General features: G+C 42.0%; 1 protein-coding gene across 7 annotated transcripts in view; it reads right to left on the bottom strand.

Moving 5' to 3' along the window:
* Positions 1-10,030: 10,030 nt before the first annotated feature.
* Positions 10,031-21,386, bottom strand: part of CHD7 (chromodomain helicase DNA binding protein 7) — a 149,445-nt gene continuing 138,089 nt past the window's right edge. For 6 of the 7 annotated variants that reach the window (XM_079984589.1, XM_079984594.1, XM_079984592.1 and 3 more), the window contains 7 exons: positions 20,845-21,005; positions 17,918-18,149; positions 17,135-17,574; positions 14,193-14,414; positions 13,645-13,785; positions 13,125-13,229; positions 10,031-11,910 (listed from right to left, as the gene is read on the bottom strand). In XM_079984589.1, coding sequence (XP_079840715.1) covers positions 10,942-11,910; positions 13,125-13,229; positions 13,645-13,785; positions 14,193-14,414; positions 17,135-17,574; positions 17,918-18,149; positions 20,845-21,005 — 2,270 coding nt within the window. In that variant the 3' untranslated portion in view covers positions 10,031-10,941. The remainder of the gene's footprint in view (positions 11,911-13,124; positions 13,230-13,644; positions 13,786-14,192; positions 14,415-17,134; positions 17,575-17,917; positions 18,150-20,844; positions 21,006-21,386) is intronic. The other variant, XM_079984595.1, reaches the window with a different exon arrangement.

Below are 21,386 nucleotides of genomic sequence, written 5' to 3'. Positions count from 1 at the left end.
ATGGTTCAGCTGTTGTGTTAAAAGTCAAATACGATGATTCCTGAATAGATTTACACTGGTCAGTTTGCATGTACTTCAAGGATGGGAATTTGAATTTAGTCATTTTACAGATCTTAGTGCCGTGAAGTTGAGTAATATAAAGTTGCAAAGTTCTAAAAGCAAAGGGAATGGGATCCTTGAACATTCCCTTTGGAGGATATTCATGATGGTCACACATTCCGCCTCCCTGCTCTAAACTACTGAATTTGCCCATACCATTTCAACAATGGCTAATGTCATATGTGTTGGCATTCCATAGAAACAGAAGTTGTGGCAAAAAATGGACATATGCACAAAGGCATTTCAAGACCCTCTCTCTCTCTCTGCAACCCCCTGTAAACCCACCACCACCACTCCTGGTGTGCAGGGAACCATATGTAATCTAGTACAAATGCAATTCTGGTCACCTCATAGCAAAATTTAAGAGTTGAAAGAAACATAAAAGGCAACTAAAATAAATTGAGACACCTTCCCTCTGAGGAAAAGCATTTGGGGATTTTTAATTGCTAAATCAGGGTGGCGCTGTGGTGTAAACCACTGAGCCTTTGGCTTGCCGATTTAAAGGTCTGTGGTTTGAATCCCCGTGACGGGGTGAGTTCCCATTGTTCGGTCCCAGCTCCTGCTAACCTAGCAGTTCGAAAGCACGCAGTGCAAGTAGATAAACAGCGTTTCCCTGCGCTGCTCTGGTTTCGCCAGAAGTGGCTTAGTCATGCTGGCCATATGACCTGGAAGCTGTCTGCGGACAAATGCCGGCTCCCTCGGCCTGTAAAGCGAGATGAGTGCCGCAACCCCAGAGTCATTCACGACTGGACTTAACTGTCAGGGGTCTTTTACCTTTAATTGCTAAATCAACTCCTCTCCTAATGCAAGGGTTTATGAAATCGGACACAACAAAGAGAAATTATGCCTTTCCTCCTACTGGACATGTTGTTGTTTAGTCGTTTAGTCGTGTCCGACTCTTCGTGACCCCATGGACCAGAGCACGCTAGGCACTCCTGTCCTCCACTGCCCCCCGCAGTTTGGTCAGACTCATGTTTGTAGCTTCGAGAACACTGTCCAACCATCTGGTCCTCTGTTGTTCCCTTCTTGTGCCCTCCATCTTTCTGGACATAGGGAGTCACAAAAGCCCCCTTCAGGCATTCAGAATGAACACCTGAAAGACTCGCTAGAAACTTAAGACTCCCCATTTGTACCCTAGAGACTAGAGACTGACATGTCATGTTCGCTGTGGCCAGTCCACCATCAGCACCAGTCTGAAATGAGCTCCACACCCTGGATGCATGTGTACAAAGCTTCTTTAACAGCACCCTTCCAAATAGATATTTCGGTAACATAACTTCCATCTGCCCCAGTCAGCATGGATGACAGGACCCATAGTCTAAAAGCATATGGAGGGCACTCGGTTGGGGGAAGTGCTGTAGGGCAGCAGTGGGGAACCTTCAGCCCACAGGCTTAATTAGTCCTGTCAGGTAATCCAATTAGGTATCTGAGGTGGTTTCCCCCGAACCATGCCCACTCCTGTCATATGTGGGGCAGGTATACATGGTTGGGATCAGCTGCACTATGGGGACACAAACTTGGTTCAACCAGTGTTCTCATCCCCACGGAAAGAGCTGCAAGCATGAAACCACCTTCAGAATGATGCAGAGAGTGTATCTGCTGTGGTGTGTGCAGTCTTAGAAGCTGAGGTATGAATGCTAGAAGCTAAATGGCACCTTAAACCTAGGTTATGGAATGTCTAGGCATGCTTTATGTATAACAAGAATACAAAGCTGAAAATGAATGAACTGCAGCTAAAATATTATGTTCACTTTTCACATAGTCTAGTCCTTCCCTTGCCCATCCCTCTAATATTCTTAAGATGGTCTCTTCTCCAGTCTTCAGAGAGTAGCTGGAAGTGGGGAGGCAGAAAAGGTCCTCCTTTCCTTCCACTCTGCTCTTTTGATCTGAAATTTCAGGTGCAGTACTGTGCCCAGAGCTCAGAAACTACTTGCCCTAATGAAATTCCTTGTCACAAAATGCGCTTAAGACAATGGGAGTTTTGAACACCGAGTGTGTGCTTAGCTGGTATGGTCTAGAGAGCATTTTCATATCTTCTGCACACATCAAGTACTGAACACGCAAATGGAGCTCCATTGAAGATTAGCAGTAGGTTCAGCACTGATAAAGAGAAGCTGTTATTCACACAACACATTGATTTGCAGGGTTTTCAGCCACAAGAGTTGGAGGTGCTCATTCATTTATAAGTTTTTTGTTTGTAAGTTTCACGGAGGGTGGCTCTGTTAGCCATTAATGGAACATCTATGTTCAGAGACAGCAATTCTTTGAATACCTGATGCTGAAAACAGACATCATGTGTGTGTTGCAGGCATCTACTGGGATGTGATGGAAATAGACTCATGGATTCGATGGATCTTGGGCCTGATGCAGTAAAGTGGTCCTTAGCGCAATGCCCTTTTTATGGCTGTTATGTTTCCCTCAAGTCTCTGCCAGAATCTCAAAACACACTATGGACCAAATGGTACCGATCTCCTTCTCTTTCTTTGATCTGTTGTCTCTAGGCTCTGCAGAAGAAGCTGAGCTGGCTTACGCTTAAAAAACCCCCAGCCACACATACTTGTGGAGGTTCATGCCAACACAATTTGCAAAATCCTATTCTAGCCAAACACCAATTCGCAACCATCCCTACCAAGAGATGCAGCTGGCCTCCATTCTGATCCCAGTAGTCACAGCGAAAGAAAAATGGAGCCCAGGGTTGTCAAAACGACATGAAAAGCTGTAACAACATTGGCATCAAGATGAAGCAATGAAGGCAGATCAAAAAGAAACTAAGGAACCATTTGATTGACAATTGCTTGAGGAAAATAAACCCTGTAATCCACACAGTTGCAGGAGAAGAGATAGGTGTCAACTAATGGAATTGAAAAAAAGCTCAATAGGAGAAGGGTAAAAAATGCAATCTGTGAAATGTACTCTTCAAATAGAGATGAATAGTATTCCACCCTCAGCCCCCACAAAAATAAAAATAAGGTGTATTGACTAGTTTTCAATAGATCGTCCTGGTAATCAGTGCTGCCTAAAAAGAGGAAAAAACAAATATATGGTCTCAGCAGCAGGCAAAATCTGGTGCAGTACTTATATTTAATGGCATTTCAAGTCTCCATTCTGTTGTAATGAAGTTTTAATTCCCCAGTGAAGCTAATATTGTATACATGGTAACTGGCACATAACCCCCCGGTTTAAAAGAAGAGAATGTGGGAGTTGTTGCAGGGATGATCAAGAAATCAATAATGATTTTCACAACCAAGGCTCCAGTTGTGGGATTCTGCCACTGAACACTTTGAAGGTGGCAGCATGGTTTCCTCCTTGTCGGAGAGGGGGGTGAATGTAACTGGAAATGAATTAGGCTGATGTAATCTGTCATGGCTCTCCAGGCAGCATTTAAGAATAATGCCATTTTGTTGAAGGTCACACTGTAAATTGGTGTACAGCTCAAGCAGCTACTAACACAAATGCATCACTGAGTCAACAAAGCTGAGTGTGCTGTTTGTGCTTAAAACCAGACAAGATTCAATCGAGAGCAGGGATCCTTAATTATTATTATTATTATTTTACTCAGTGCTGTTCTCTCTGGAGATTAAGTTATCAGTCAGTTGGTGATGGCCACTCTTTAGCCAGATCCCTGGAACTTCTCTTCCTAGGCCAAATCAAAATAAAATAAAAATGGAGGAATCAGGGAAAGGATGGAAGAAAAACTCTACAGCAGGGGTCAGCAAACTTTTTCAGCAGGGGCGGGTCCACTGTCCCTCAGACCTTGTGGAGGGCTGGACTATATTTTCTTTTTTTTGGGGGGGGGGATGAACTAATTCCTGTGCCCCACAAATAACCCAGAGATGCATTTTAAATAAAAGCACACATTCTACTCATGTAAAAACACCAGGCAGGCCCCACAAATAGCCCAGAGATGCATTTTAAATAAAAGGATACATTCTACTCATGTAAAAAACATGGATTCCCGGAGCGCCCACGGGCCAGATTTAGAAGGCAATTGGGCCGGATCCGGCCCCTGGGCCTTAGTTTGCCTACCCATGCTCTACAGCAAAACCAGGTTGCAAACAATCATCTCAGCAAAATAAACCAGAAGTAGGAGGGAACAGTTTCACAGTACTCAGTAGAACTTCCTTCTAAATATGGTAGGGTTGTAACTTATGACTGAAAACAAACTGGGTGCACTGGGACAGCAATCTGCTTCCTCGTTCAGTCAAAATACAGAAGATGTAAGGCAAATGACACCAAGAAGTTAGACAGCCTGCGGAAGTGCTTTTATACTTTCTAATGGGCCATGTCTCAAACATTCAGAAGAACTACCACCAAACTGAAAGGGGAGAAAGTACAGCATGAAGGACCTGCTTCCCAAATGCAGTATCACTCTAGTTTTATCAACATGGTCAGTGATCAGGGATTAGAGGCTTGCAGTCTGTTAACATCTAGGGAACGCAAGTTTCCCATCCCTTACAAATGGGTGGAAGGGATGTGCCATTTGTATTTTAAAATCTGCCATGGGCAGCAACAGTATTGTTATGGAGAGTGGGAACTTAGTCTTGCCCTTCTTGTTATTTTCCCAGTTACAACCACGTAACACTGAAGTTGCTTTTAGACTTGTTTTGCTGACAGCATAGAAGATAGGGACCTGTACAATGCATCTCTTGTGTTTTGATTTTTAAACAGAGCTAATAGCAGTTTAGGGACGCAGGTGGCGCTGTGGGTTAAAGCCTCAGCGCCTAGGACTTGCCGATCGAAAGGTCGGCGGTTCGAATCCCTGCGGCGGGGTGCGCTCCCGCTGCTCGGTCCCAGCGCCTGCCAACCTAGCAGTTCGAAAGCACCTCCGGGTGCAAGTAGATAAATAGGGACCGCTTACCAGTGGGAAGGTAAATGGCGTTTCCGTGTGCGGCTCTGGCTCGCCAGATGCAGCTTTGTCACGCTGGCCACGTGACCCGGAAGTGTCTCCGGACAGCGCTGGCCCCTGGCCTCTTAAGTGAGATGGGCGCACAACCCCAGAGTCTGTCAAGACTGGCCCGTACGGGCAGGGGTACCTTTACCTTTTTTAATAGCAGTTTGGGAGAAAAGCAATGACAAACCTAGACAACATCTTAAAAAGCAGAGACATTACCTTGCCAACAAAGGTCCGTATAATTAAAGCTATGGTTTTCCCAGTAGTGATGTATGGAAGTGAGAGTTTGAACCATAAAGAAGGCTGATTGCCGAAGAATTGATGCTTTTGAATTATGGTGCTGGAGGAGACTCTTGAGAGTCCCATGGACTTCAAGAAGACCAAACCTATCCATTCTTAAGGAAATCAGCCCTGAGTGCTCACTGGAAGGACAGATCCTGAAGCTGAGACTCCAATACTTTGGCCACCTCATGAGAAGAGAAGACTCCCTGGAAAAGACCCTGATGTTGGGAAAGATGGAGGGCACAAGGAGAAGGGGACGACAGAGGACGAGGTGGTTGGATAGTGTTCTCGAAGCTACCAGCATGAGTTTGACTAAACTGTGGGAGGCAGTGGAAGACAGAAGTGCCTGGCGTGCTCTGGTCCATGGGGTCACAAAGAGTCGGACACGACTAAATGACTAAACAACAACAACAATAGCAGTTTTAGGTGGTGTGATTTCATTAGGAAAATGTTCCAAGGGGGAAAGGGTTAAAAATCCTGTGGAACTACTACCCCTATCAAAATTTCAACCCTTCATCTCCATGGCTATTTAAAATGGTGCTGGTGGAGAGAACATCTGGATACCTGTCAGAGGTCTCTCGCATCACGTCTGTTTGCATAAAAGCAAGAGAGAAAATAGAATTATGAATTTGAAAGCCACAAAAGTTCCAGTTTTGGGCCCAAAACACAGAAAAAGTTTGTATAGTATAGTAAATGAATTATAATAGATATTGGGAATGTTAACATCATTATGTAACCACGTTCTCAATTTTGTACACTTATCCAGATTCTTATATGCCTCATTGGGGCAAGCTCGCGGCATTCAAGTGGTATGCGATTACCCTTGAAACCAAATCTGTCCCCAAAATTCTACAAGAATGAGTTACCTTACACGACCACCAAAATCACATATTGTACTTTGGCAAACTTAACTAGATCAATCTGTCCTGGAGTGGGGAGTAAGTTGGGATTTTGTTTTTGTATCTTTTCCTTTTTTGTAGTTGTTGTTATATATTAGAAATCAGTATAACTGTATTTATTTTTAAAACATTTAAAAAAATGAAATAAAGCAGGAGTTGTGCAAATTATGCACATTTGCACCACTGTACTTTCTCTAATCCATCTCTTTTACAAATAGGGCCTTCATACAGGTTTTGGATTTTTCTTTATGGCAGAAATTAGAGTGGAAATTGCTAAATGGGTTTTTGGAGTCCACAAATTTTCAAATAATTGAGTACATTGAAGTATTATATAAATACTGCAATTTCTTGAAGTAACTAATGAAAACCTACTGTCAGTGCAGATCATTATTTCCTGTTCTAACAACCCATATCAATATACCAAATATTTCCAGAATCAGCCATTTTTCAAGACACACATTCACTAGATTTGCATTTCTAAAGAGGAACAAGTAGCATTTTCACACTGGAAATACTTTACTTTAATGCCAAGATTCAGCCCCAATCACTAGGTTCAATCCCAGTCACCAAACACTTTCATATCAAGATTCAGTCCCTCAGTCCCCTGGGTTGGTTTAAACTTCATCCTAAGCTAACCGCCCTACCTCTCAAAGTAGCTATGCTCCCATTAGGAATCCCATTCTTTTAAAATGAAAGCACATGTGCCTGGTTTTAATTAGAAACCAGCAGGTAGGAGAAAAGGAATCACCAAATAGGTTAGAATCCTTAACCTATCATTCCATGGGTGATGGCAGTATGTCCACAAGGAAAGCTGTGTCCCCCCTTCACCGCAACATGTCCCACAACTCTGCCTCAATTCCACTCTCCCTTTCTGTTTGCCTCCCCCAATTTTAATATGATAATTTTATTATTTGTACCCTGCCCATCTGGCTGGGTTTTTCCAACAGAAAACTAAAAACAACAGAACACTAAAACAACAGAACACTGAACAGAACACTGTGGCTTCCAACAGAACACTAAAAACAGAATAAAACTTCAAACATTAAAAACTTCCCTAAACAGGCCTGTTTATTTCTGCTGCTTCAATTTCTTAGTGTGGCTATGTTTACAGGAGAAGAGGGGTACATTTCCCCATTTCATCCCCCCACAGCCTACATAGATGGCAACACACTGGGCATAGCATGGGGGTCATGAGAGGTGGTTGTGTGCCTTCTTTAGTTACATCCAGCCCTGTGCTATGCAAGCCACTCAAGATCCAGCACACAAAGACTATACAGCAGGGGTAGGCAATCTAAGGCCCATGGGCCACAAGCGGCCCACGGGGGTCATTTAACTGGCCCCCGAACCAAGCCACCTGCTTGGCGAATCCCTGCGCGCTGTGCTAAACTGGCCCAGGGACTCACTTCCGTGGGGCCAGAAATCGCATCTGTGCAGACGCAGATGCCGGAAATTGCGGGTGCAATCAGGCCCACAGAGGGATCTCCGCTGGAGTGAACCAGCCCAGGCAAGGTAAACCTTGCTGATCCCTGCTATATAGTATGAATAAGAGGAATATACATTGTCTCCCTATACTGCCCTGGTATGTAGCTTGTGCACACATATGACAGCTTAGTGGGGAATGAAGAGTTTTACTTGTAGATACTGCACCCTTCTCCATGGAACATTCAGTCACTCATGCCATTAAAGGTAAAGGTACCCCTGCCCATACGGGCCAGTCTTGCCAGACTCTAGGGTTGTGCGCTCATCTCACTCTAGAGGCCGGGAGCCAGCGCTGTCCGCAGACACTTCCGGCTCACGTGGCCAGCGTGACGAAGCTGCTCTAGCGAACCAGCACCAGAGCAGCACACGTTTACCTTCCCGCTATAAAGTGGTACCTATTTATCTACTTGCACTTAAGGGTGCTTTCGAACTGCTAGGTGGGCAGGAGCTGGGACCGAACGACGGGAGCTCACCCCGCCACGGGGATTCGAACCGCCGACCATGCGATCGGCAAGTCCTAGGCTCTGAGGTTTTACCCACAGCGCCACCCGCGTCCCTCCACTCATGCCATTACCAAAAGAAAAAAGCACAATCATATTAAATGTGTCTGCATCAAGGAGGATAAGGCTTCAGTATTGCTTTCTTTAATTCATATAGACTTTATGGTCACAATTTATCAGGACCTCCTCCTTTTCAGATAGAGAAGCGGGGCTTGTGCTGAACCTTCTCATAGTTTCTGCACTGTTTCTATTGGCTGCGCAAGGGAATGAGTTGTTTCACACCAGACATCTTCTCCAAGGACATTAAATATGTGAGGGCTCACACCATCGTAAAATGGACACACAGCCGCCAGAAATAAAGGATGCTATAGGTTGGTGGTTTGTGTGTGTTATTTGTTTTTTAATTGCCTTTGCTCTTGACAATTAAAACTCCTTCCCCTGGGATATCATTAACCTTCATTAAGTTCCTTGCTGGGAGTATAAAAATTAACGCATTACTAGGAATAGAGACAAAGAATCTTTCACGGTGGTACTTTTACAATAAATTCCAGAGTTTGTTGAAAATGAGTCATTAAAAAAAGTGAAAAATTTAACAAGCTGATAATATGAATGCACACACAGGATATGCCACTCTTGATCAGATTGATGGCCCCTCCAAGTTGGTTTCTAGATTTTTATGATCGGCTCCATATGTGAGGCTTGACAGGAAAGAATAATGCATTCAGTCAACTGTGCAATAATGTGTACAGGAAAAAAAAATCTTTCCTGACCTCTATTAGCTCTCTATGATCTATTAAAGTGGAGGTAACAAGACATTTTGATCTTCACTAATTCAAACGGTGCACATCTTTCATTCACACAATATTCACTTTGCAGCTGTTCATTACTAACTTTGTTTTCATTGTTCGCAGAGACTCCTCTTTCCCACATTCTGCCCTCTCCTGTCATCATACGCATGTGCTTTTAACTGAACTGGTCCTTAGAATAAAGGTCACTTTAAGTTTGCAATATTGGGTTCTGCACAGCAGCTAGACAAATGTGCAAACGAGCTTCATAAATTATTTGAGATTTCTCCTCTATCAACTGTTAGTGGATTCTGGAGTACACCATCAGCATTGTGCTTGAAGTATTTCTCTAAAGAGAGCTCTGCACCCAGCAGATCCAGCTTTTCACCCTCCACAGTGAAGTGCCTCACCCTTTAACTTTATGTCAGGGTTGCTGTGTGCTCATCCTGGCGACACAGTACAATGAAAACAATAACTCTCAATTGATACATTATCAAAGGTCATATGAAGTTACAAATCAGAAGCTTGCCAGAAGCAGCTTAAGTTTTCTTTAAAGTGGGTCAGTTGTAGTTTCCTGTAGGTTGTTTGACAGTGGTTTCTGGCATCACAGGCTCTGGTCTACAGGAAACCACAGAGCCTTTATGTCCTCTGCTCAAACTACAGCATTGTGTTTTTCTACCCATTAACCAAGGATAAATGACCTAGATATTGTGCCTATCAAAGCCTCATTTCTCTTTTACCCTTTTGTTCTTTAATGTACCACATTATCACACGCTGAACACATTTGAAAGTATTCCTAGTCTCACAAGCCCTTTTGAGAGAGTAATGCAGGGTTTTGTGTGTCTTTCTGAAGCTTTAGCTAGAGTGGAATAATATGAACATAATTCAGGATTTTTCTTCTTGTCTATTTCTCACAACCTACCAATTCAGTATATTTAGGGACAGAAAAAGCTGGCAAAGGAAGATAGAGTTTTTTTTAAAAGGTACCAAAAAAAGAAACACAATTATATATTTGCTTCTATTGAGAATACAAAAAATAGTAAACACCAGTTGTGATTTCCCTAATCACTACATTCTATAAATTACATCTCTGCATATCATGAGTCACTTTTATTAAAAGCATCATTACTACAGTTGGCAGCAATTTACATCTTATTTTACATGATAGCAGTTTCCAAGGGAAAAAAAAGACATCACAACGAAGAAAAACAAATACATTTACAAAGTCATGTCTGTAAACTTCAAGGCTAGTTTAGAGTTGAGGTAATCTGTTTAGCTTTGTGGCTAAAGTAACAAAGTCCTTTAATTCAAAAAGGTACCTGATTTTAATTTTTTTTGTTTGTTTTACCAGTGCATTACAAGATCACGAGACGATTTAACTGTAGTTTTATCCTGCAAGAACCTTTTCAGTGGGTAATTTCCAAAAGGTACTCTTCACATTCAACAGCTGCCTTATTATTGCTGTGTCTCAAGACAGAGAGACATTCACACTATCATGGAGATTGTCAGAGAATGTGTGTATGTGTACATGCACAAGCGACCCCCCCATACAGTCAAAATGATGCCAGAGTATGATATGCGTGGTAAATTTCATCTTGACTTTCACAGCAAAGAATAAAAATAAAAAATTAAATATATAACTTCATACTTCCTTTTAAGCAGCACTTCCTTCTATTTAGTGCCACTCTATTACAAATTGCTGCTTTTATAATACCAATGGTACCAAAAGGGAAAAAAAAAGCAGAGCATTATGTCAATTTCCTTAAAAAGACATGATCACCTCTCAATTTCATCTCTCCTAGGGATAATAAATAATGCACTGCACAATACTTAATGACCAAGATACCTTTTGACACATCTGTATAACATGACTTGAACTTTTTTGTTTGCTACACTATGTTACAGAACAGCTTATAAAAACTAATTATGGACATTAACTGTGAGTGTAAACAGTAGGACTACCACTTGTCAAAAGTTTAAAACACTTTAACAGTAACTGGTACTGCTTACTCATCATTTTCATTGTTTTCTAATTCATCCCCCCCATCAAGCGAGTCTAATTCTTCACCCTGTGCTATTTCATCTTCTAAAGCAGAGGAATCTGCAGTTTTATCAAGGCTCTCCTCTGCATCACTGCCCTCTAGATTTTCTTCATCTTTAAAGGCAGCTCCTTCAGTTTTATCAGTAACCTTCACTTCACTGGAGCCCACTGCATTCTGAAGTCCTGCTAATGCTGGGAAACCAGGTAGTGTCAATCCTCCCAGTCCTGGAGGTAGAAACATAGAAGGATAGAACAGGCCAGGAGCCATGGTGGACAGAAGGAAAGGATTGAAGGTCAGAGGGTTGGCAGGCAATCCAGTGGTGGTGGTGGTGGTGGTTGCTGCTGCTGCTGCAGCAGCGGCAGCAGTTACACTGACAGATCCATTTGCGGAGTCAGTAGCAGAAACAGTGTCTGTGCTTTTCTCAGAGTCTTTGTTCTCCTCTTCATTCTCAGTCTTCTTTTCTTCTACTTTTGAAGTGCCATCTTCAGAAGTTTCTCCTTGACTGGAAGCCATAGTGGTGTTTCCAGAAGCAGCTGTAATTGGGTTATTCAACAATCCACTGAGTCCAAACATGTTGGGCAACCCTGCCATACCTGGCAACATCAGAGGCAGCATGGTAGCTGGATTTTTAGAATCACCCCCAGCAGCAGCAGCGGCGGCAGCAGCTGTCGCTAGTCCTGGAGGGAAGCCCATGAGACCTGCAAGCTGGAGAGACTGTAGGTTCTGCAAATTCTGAAGGCTCGTGAGATCCATTCCAGCGAACAGACTGTTCATCAGCAGTGGGTTAATTCCCGAAGTTGAAGCTACAGCAGCAGCTGCTGCAGCTGCTTTGGCAATTTCGCTTTTTGGCCTTCTCCCTCTTCTGCTTGCTCCCTCTTCTCGCACAACAGGTCCTGTGAGAAGACGGTCAAACATGGACTCTGGAACAAAACCCTGCATATGGGGAAGAAAGAACATTCCATGCTGTTACGCATGCCTACCGGGATGCCTACCGATTTAGAATTTCATGTAGGGCGGCTCACATGACAAAGCAGAGCGTACAATCCCAAGGGCAAGGAAAAGAACAGGTATGCTGCCAATTAGATCTTGTTCACAAAGCAGCCCTTTTCCTCCTCCCATTAAAGGCCAGATCATACATTTGAGCATTGTCCAGTAAATAAGCTCTCCCTTCAACATCATCAATATGATATAGCAAACAAAACAATGGTAAAAACAAAGAAACCAGAAACAGTAGGTAATGCTCAGAAGACGAGACTTCCAAAGAAATCTGATACAATAAACACACCAGATTTATCCAGCCTTGCAAAATCCGAAGCAAATTAAACATGATGTGGTCCTTTGTCTGACAAGTACTAGGCTTCTAGGTTTTAAGAAACAGGATGCCTCTGTACACACCATGTCCAATGCCTGAGGTTGAGAAGAGGGAAATTCCTCACAGAACTCAAACAAGGCAGTCTACATACTTAATCAAAGAACAAGTTTTATTACAAGCATGGAAGGTTTTATTCCATAATCAATTGTGTATTAATCTTGTATTTAATAGGTATTCCTAAGACAGTCGTGCACTAATAATGAAGCTGTTACAAATGTCCACCAAAGCGGGTAGCTACCGCTTCACAGCAGTGGTTGGGAACTTCTGGCCTGTCAGCCTAAATGGACCCAGCAGGCCTCCCCATTTGACCTGCAAGGCTGTTTCAGACAAGCCACACCCACCCACCCGCCCTACATATGATGCTGTATCTGATGTAAGATGTTGGGCAGGTAAAGAAGTGGCTCCCTGTCAAAAGCTGTGTTTGCAGGCACTGCCGATCAGCTGGTTGTTCGTGCTTAAAAAGCCCTGTGCCTTTCCAAGTGCCACCAGGTTCACTAATGCTGGCAAAGGCAAAGAGCTCTGCAAGTGCAGACAATTTGTACAGGCAAAGAAAACACTTTACGTGCCATCACTGTGATGTTAGGTGACAGTCAAAATGACTGTTGGGGAACCTAAGCATCTGGCCCGCTGGCTGGAAACATTTCTCCACCCTGCTCGAGAGAGGAAGACAGGATCAAGCCACATAACATGTTCTTAAAGTATATAGATCGTAAGACTCTAAAAACAGTTAAAAATGAAAAGCAAAATCTATCCAGAAATATAGTTTTTTCCTTACAGATTGTTTAACGATGTCAGTCCAATCTGGAGCAACAGCAAATTCAGGGTTTTCTTCTAGCCATCTTGGCAGGTCCTTCATTGGAGGGGCCATAGCTCCACCCATCTAATGAAACATTTTTATGTTTTATTAACAAAAACTTACTAGTACATACTTTATATGCCACTTATCAAAAGTATATTTTTTGTTAGAGAACAATTACAGAGCTGGTAATCAAAACATGACAAAAGTTCAACTCAACCATGCATTAAGTGTGGAAAAAGTCTTTGCCAAATATCCTAAGATTTCTGCAACTCAAAATTCAGAATGCTACTTTGAACAAAGTGATGAAATCTATAGAACTTGCATCAACCTATTAAGTCAACTAATTAAAGGTATTATTATTGTTGTTGTTGTTATTATTATTTAATTTTTATCATATAATTAAAGGTTATAATCTTTAATCTAAGCATCCTACTAAAAATGCAAGTGCTAGTCTAAAACAGAATTTGGAGTTAGAGCAAACTAGGAAAAGCACTACCTTCTTGCCATTTCTCTTATTTACAACAGGGACCCTCTCTTCTCCAGTTAAGGTGTTTATATCCAGTTTATTAGGGTTTCGACATCTGTGCCGTTTCTGCTTCGGTTTCTGAAATGGGGAAAACAGCACATCTGCACTCTTCTAAGAGAGGAGGAAAAGTACAGTGCATTACTTGGGGAGTTTCATTATCTCATCTATAGAAGTAACTTTTCAACCCACTAGACATGTATGTATACAGTGTTTTCCAGGTTCAGCACTGGAACAAAACATTATTAGAATTTGTACATCTTTCATTTTTAGTCATTACAAAACAAAAAAAGTAATGAATGAACAATTAATTATGTTCTATCATGTTAATTGTTACTTATTGTTTATAAGCCACTTTGGGATTCATTTGAATGAAAAGCAACTAGAAATGTAATAAATCCAAATCGAATTATGACAAAGGATTAAGAATTATTGCTTTTGGAAATCTTCCCAAGTGATTGAAAGACAGTTAAAGCTTTGGACTAATCCCCCCCCCCCACCCTTGATTAACTTCCACTTACTGGTACATAACTTGGCATATCCACAGTGTATGATGGATGGAATTTAAGCCATTCAACTAAATCCTTGTTTTTAGGAGCATCCTCTCCCACCAGCCTGGTCCCATCCTCCATATTAATGACAGGGATGCGAGTATCAGGATCCAGTTGCCCAGGAGATGGAATGTTTCTCAATGGGGGGGTTTCCATTTCTTCATCAAATGCTTTGGTCACTTCTGCATCCTCCTGGAGAAAGGTTGACAATTATATCAACTTTCAGGAGAACATTACAAGAGTTGCTTCAAAAAGCATACAACTTAAAATGGGAATACAGTTCTACCTTGGATCCCGAATGCCCTGGAACTCGGATGTTTTGGCTCCCAAATGCTGCAAACCTGGAAGTGATTGTTCCGGTTTACGAACTTTCTTTTGGAAGCCAAACGTCTGACGGGGCTTCTGCGGCTTTGAATTGGCTGCAGGAGCTTCCTGCAGCCAATCAGAAGCCACAATTTGTTTTTTGAACATTTTGGCAGGCGAACAGACTTCCGTAAGGGATTCTGTTCGACTTCCAAGGTACAACTGTACTTCCATCAAACAATTAAACTTAGTGGGGCCATACACTTTGTACACAGACAAGAGTATGGCAAATGGAAACCCGAATGGGCAGGGTTTTTCCCCATGGGTGCATGTGCTGGAAAAGTCATGCTGAGTAGGTATGAAAGGTGAATGCCTACTACGGAGGTACTTGCCAGGACATATGTGAATATGAATCCCTACAGGTTCATAAGCATTCAACAGTTATACATAGAATACTGATTACTCAAGCTAATCGGTAGTTTACCCACAGTATTTTCTACTTTGAATACAGTTTGCAGAGTCGATAGATGCTTTTTTAAAAGGGGCAAATTTCAGGAAACTGTACAGACTATTCAAAACAATTCATGTGCATCATCTTATAATCCTTATAACAGGAGTGAGGCAATACCAGCCCACAAGCTTGCTCCAGTACAGACAGCTTCTCTCCAGATTCTTTTCTGAAACCCTGCCCTCTCCTTGGTTTTGCTCCACCAATCTGCTAGTGTCATTCAGCCGTGACTAGGATGGTCATACAGTGGTGCCTCGCAAGATGAAAAGAATCCGTTCCGCGATTGACGGCTTAGCGGATTAGCGCTATTAGCGGCTTTTAGCGGCTTATCAGCTTAGCGGATCAGCTGATAAGCGGCTTAGCAGCTTAGAAAAAGGGGGGGGAGGGGGAAAAAGTTGGAAAAACTCGCAAGACATTTCGTCTTGTGAAGCAAGCCCATAGGGAAATTCGTTTTGCGAAGCGCCTCCAAAACGGAAAACCCTTTCGTCTAGCGGGTTTTCCGTCTTGCGAGGCGTTTGTCTTGCGGGGCACCACTGTACATTGTCTCGGGCAATCAGGCCTACTGTGCATGTCCTCCTGTGCCCTGCTACTCCTTCAGTGTTCTCAAGCCCTCAGAAAAAATACATCTTTGGAAAAACTGAAGAAGAGATTTCCACAAGCGTTTGGCTGCATTTGGGCATTTCAAATCTCTGTTTCCTTCAGAACCATCTTCAGAGCCACCTGAGAAGCACTCTATGCAAATAGCGCCATTGATTATTCACATTAGCATTTTGGGGGGGTTTTTGTATTGTACATTGTTTTAAAATGTTCTAGCTCTTCAAACGTTTTATCTGTTTGTATTTTATATTAAGTTGCTTGAAGGCTTTTCCATGTAAAGATACTAACAAATGCATTAAATTATATTTAAAAAGGTAAGATTAAAGAAGGCTCATTTTGTGTGTCCATAGCCTTGCCCACTTTTTGGCCCTGGCCCCACCCTTTGTGACATGCAGCCTTCAGTTGCTGTTATTAAATCGCCTTCCAAATGTCTCAAAGCGATGTACAAAATGCAATACAAACAGCTAAAACACAGTTAGAACAACGCAGAAGATAACATCAGACAAACATTAAAACAACACAAAGTAGACCCTCACAGCAGAGGCCCAATTTGTCCAACTGGGAAAGCTGGTTGGAACAGAAATACCTTCAATTGGTTCTGGAAAGCGCAAAGAGTGGGCACATGTTGTATAAGTGATAGGAATGTTGCTTCACAGAACATGGGCAGCCACACTAAAAGCCCTACTCTGAGTGACTGTAGAGCAGGCTTCTAATATCTTTGGATCTTGAAGGAGAAGCTCTCCTTTATACTCCAGAGACCTTCTGGGTATTAAAGCTAATGGTCTCTCAAGGTGGTCTCTCAAGTAACCAGGTCCTGAACTGATTAGGGCCTTATATGTGAGAATCAACACAATGAACTTGGTCTGGTAGCAAATTAGCAACCAGTACAAATCCTGCTTGCAAGGGGCTAGCTGAAGTTCACCCCCACAAGCCAGCCAGCTACTATGTTGTGCACCCACTACAGCCTCCAGGCCAACCTCAAGGGTAGCTCCACAAAGAGCACATGATAGTAATCCAATCTTCAATTTACCAGTGCTTGGACAACTGTGGTGACGCCTTCGTGATCATAGCTGTCTTACCAACTAAAGTGGGCAACAGGCACTCCTAGCCACTGAGGATATATATGGTGGACAGAACTAGATCCAGGAGCACCCCAAAATCAGGGCAGCCCACCCCCAGCTCTCACCTGGGACTAAAACCACTCCACACTGTCTCCCACCCAGGCCAGGATGGGCAAGGTTCATGCTATAACTGACTTGCTCTCCAGGGGCACGGAACAACTTTTGTCTCTCACTTCTACAGTGAGTTTAGTTCTTAAGAGGTATTTTGTGAATTTATTATTACTGACCAGTGTTTTGTATATTAGAACAGGAGCATGCCCAAATGTTAATATGGAACTGAAAATACAAAATAGAATATTTATATCTGGGAATAAAATGCCAATTTTGGTGTTCTGCCTCACATAATGCAGAATTAACGTCAAAGAAAAAGTCTTCTCTCTTACTGCTGTCAACGATGCTCGCTTGTTGCTCATAAATAACAGATCAAGCCCTTCTACATTTTTCCTTCTTCCTCTCCTCCTTTTCATGGGTGGTTCTACATCAATTAGAGAACCATTTAGTAGATGCCTTGTGGGTGTGCGTGAAAGACCTGCTTGTAGCAACTCCATCTGAGTTTTAAAGGCATCAGACACTGGTGTGGAAACATTAGGTAATAGAAACTTTGAAGGAACAGCTGAAAAAGTTGAGGTAGAACTTGTTGCCTCTCGTGAGGCCTTTGATAAGTCTACAATTTTTTCTTGTCCATTTTCTGAGACAACCTGTGACTCTCGCAACTGGGCAACCATTTCCATGAGATTTCTCCTTTTGGCTGCCCTTTCAGCCTCAATTTCAATCTTTCTTCTCCTCCTCCTCCGCTGGCGTGGAACTGACAAATTGAGTGCATCTTCCTAAAGCAAAAATAACACATTATCATTATGAGCAATGAAATACCCCTTGCTTTTTGGTGTGATTTCAATTTTCTAAATATTTAAAAATGATGGAAAAAGTTTGGTAGGATTGCACAAGCCCAACTAGTTACATCTTGTCAGATCAACTAGTTCTAAGAAGAGATAATTACAGATTTCATCTTAATGAAAAATGTAACATCAGACCTATTTTGTACCTTAATATATTTATTACTATCTTTCTCAGAGTAGGTTTATAGTTATGGGTGTTTTTCTGCTACTGTTTTTGACCCCTTCTGGTTTTATATCTTTAAAAGCAACTTTATGACTCTCATACAAAACATGCCTTGGACAACTGAGGAGAGACTGTGATATCTTCATTGCCACTGATGTTGGCTTGACCAACCATGGAGAGCTCTGCAAAACTCCGTTTCTGTAGAGGGCTGTCCACAGCTGTTGGCGTATACCCAGGTATAAGGCCCTGGAAATCAAACATCTGGCGTCTATTTACTGGCCACTTCCCTTTCAACACTGCTTCACAGATGTTGTCTAATCGGTTGATCATTACTCGATCCTGCAGAAAGGGAAATACATAATGAATGTCATGTGAAAGTAGCCATTTGAGCTCAGTCGGGCCATGCACACACAGCTTAACAGGCTGCATTGCTTGACAAAACTGCAACTGAAACTCCAGATCAGAAGAAATATTACAGGCACTTGTCATTTAAATTATTGGGAATGTTGAGGAGCATGAGCCTTTTACAAGCCATCTGACACACATTTTCTCAGTTCTCAGTACTGCTATCATATAGTAAAACAAAACATCAGTTAAACCACTAGTAGTATAATTCTTGTAACTCAACATCTTTGCCTTGGGTATGTCAGAGCCAACAGGCTGCATCTGCAATTTTGTCCCAGGAAGTGGTTCCTCATTAGTGTCACTATTAATAAAGTTCAATGTTATGAAACGGGCACCAACCTAGGGACATCTAATAAATGTCAATTTTCATTCCACGCCCATTATCACTTCAGGTTCCACTGAAGCGTGTACATTAAAAAATTCTAATTACAGCTAAGCCCTCTTAGAATATAGGCAAATACAATATGAATGCTACTGCATAGAGAAAAGGGCTTTGCAACCTAGTTGGATAATTTTCAAAATGTGTTTAATGGTCTTTTAGTTCACTAGTTAATAATGATGCATCACTTCCCTTTCTGGGGAGTCAAAACACCATCCCTGGAAACATTTGCTTTCCATCCATTCTTTTGTCATTCGGTGCCATGTGAAGACTATTTTATTCTCCTGAGTTGTTGGTTAATGGCATCATAAACATGTTATCTTTGCTGCTGCTTTGACTGCCTGTTGTTTTACTAATTGTTTTATATTGCTGCATTATATTGATTTATTTAAATTGTTCTACATAATTGTAAATCACCTTGAACAAATTTGGTGGAAACACAATATAAACATATTAGATATACACACACACAAACATGTACCCACATACATACATGCATACACAATCAACTTTTGAAAATTGGCTATTGATTACTAAATAGAATCAACCTTCAGTTACCTGAACAGTGTAAAAGCCACTAGCAGATCTCAGCAGCTGCAACCAGCTGCTTGCTTTGCCCAGGAATAAGCCTATTACAGCAGGGGTTATTTCAACCCCCCCAAACCAGATGGCCCTGTTATGGTGATTAGGAAGCTTAAGACTATTACTACTTTATTCCTCTCCAGCACCCTCTGAAACCAGAACCTGAATGGTATATAGAACTAGTACAATTATCACCGCTGCATTTTGTCCAGTAAAGTGTTGTTTTTTTAATTGCTGCAAAAATAAAAGTGATAGCTCTACTAGACAAATGTTCTCCTATTTTATATTACAAGCTATTTAGGATTACAGTATTTCCTTATTTTACTTCCTTCAATTCATAAAGGAAGAGCTCGCCAAATTTTAATTTATATTCTTATATGTTCTATTAAGTATGATCATGCATATTTACATAATATCATAATTCCAATCCCATCTCTTTCTGCATGCTAATTTGAATTGCTTTTAGGGGGCAACTATCTAAACCTACAGGGCTCTATCCAACATTCTCTGTCTACTAGTGCAAGGGCATTTGCGCAAACAGGCAAGATTTAATAATGTGGCATGTAAGTGAAATATAAATCGAATGGTGATGATGATGATGCACAATATCCAATGCAACAGTTGTGCTAGTGGAAACTCAAGCAACAGAGTGTGCAATCTGTTGTGCAAAGAAAGTTATGAGCAACCCACTTATGCATTCTCTTGTGCAGCAACATTCCACTGCCAGAAAAAAAGATTTGCCAACAAAACAAGTACACTGCAAATGACTTTAACTTAGCACTACATTGGATGCAATCCCTAGGCTGTATTGTCAGTGTTTTCCAGTACTTTTGAACTTGGCTCCACTCTTCTGAATGTACTCTTCCCCCCCCCCTTGCCAACCCCCGCCCCCTCTCCAAAAATACACAAGATCCAAGGAGCAGCATGCAGAACTCTACAAAGAAACTTAAAAGGATATCCCTTCCTTCAACATCCTTCTCCAAAACCTGTTCTGGAAATTTAGGAAAGTTCCCAATTCTGAATGGGTTGCCTCTGAATGAGTCACCACAAGGGAAATGGGTTTGGCACTGAATAGTGATGGTAAGTGAGACCAAAAGTGGGCAGGAGATTCCTTGCACAGCCATCTATACAACCCCTGTTCACATACAGTCATTTAAATGTCCCATCATCTCTTTCCATCCTTCATGGTAATAAAGTTTACCCAAAAGCCCTCTTGCTATGCCAGGGAGGGATTCTTAAGGGGTGGCAGCACATATTGAGTTAATCCTTCCACCTGTAGCTACCACCTGCCCAAATATCCCCACCATGCTATCTACCATTAGACTTCAGAGTCCCAAGGATCCATGGACTACATCTGGCCTACAGGTTGCCCCACAGGGGCAACGGAAAATTTATCCATGCGACAATGGAGCCAGTAGGAAAATGCAAAGGCAGTTTGGCTTTCCTCTACTGCTATTATACTAGAAAGGGTGTATGCCCCCAGCAGGCCACTCAGTTGCAGTTGAGCCACTGGTGACCAGGCTGGCAAACCTTTGCCATGCCTTGAGTGTCTCTCATGTCCCCTGAAAGGCACCCCTGCTTCATAGTTTGAGAAAAACTACATTATGTAATAAGTAATGCATCAAGCACATCACTCCTCAGAAGTGATCAGTTCTCTATTGAACCAACCTTCGGCCAGAATGAAAAAGCAAATGTTCTTTCGTGAAGGAGCTGAGCTACTGATGGGTCTCCATCTTCCATATAAAATCCATCACGTGTTTCATCCCTTGCGGTGCTCAGGGATGCATTGCTTTCTTCATCAAAATTCTTACCCTGAGAAATTGTTCCTGCTGAGAAATATTAATCACTAAGAATTAGTCACAGAAGTAAGCCACTATTATTTACAGTATCATTGTAGTGTTGATCTGACAAAGTCTTTACGGGCAGTTTTCTATACATTAAAGATGTTGAACACTCATTCATGTTGATAATGTACTCTTTGATATGTTAATGAGATGAAGATCCCAAAAGCAGCAATTGGATGGCAATTTAAGCAAGCCAACTTTAGTATGCTATTTTGCCATGTCACTGTACATTACTCTTCTTATGCTCCATGACTTTGGTGTTTGGAACAGAGTATGATATATATCTGCTCTTTTGTGCTCCATATTTATTACAGATAATATTCCAGTTTTGCAGTCAGCTCAGGATTATCTATCAACTGAGGCAAT

Source organism: Podarcis cretensis, assembly GCF_951804945.1.
Source record: "Podarcis cretensis genome assembly, chromosome: 7".
Taxonomy (NCBI): Eukaryota; Metazoa; Chordata; class Lepidosauria; order Squamata; family Lacertidae; genus Podarcis; species Podarcis cretensis.
Note: the sequence above shows the minus strand (reverse complement) of the source record. Positions and strands in the feature narration are given on the sequence as shown.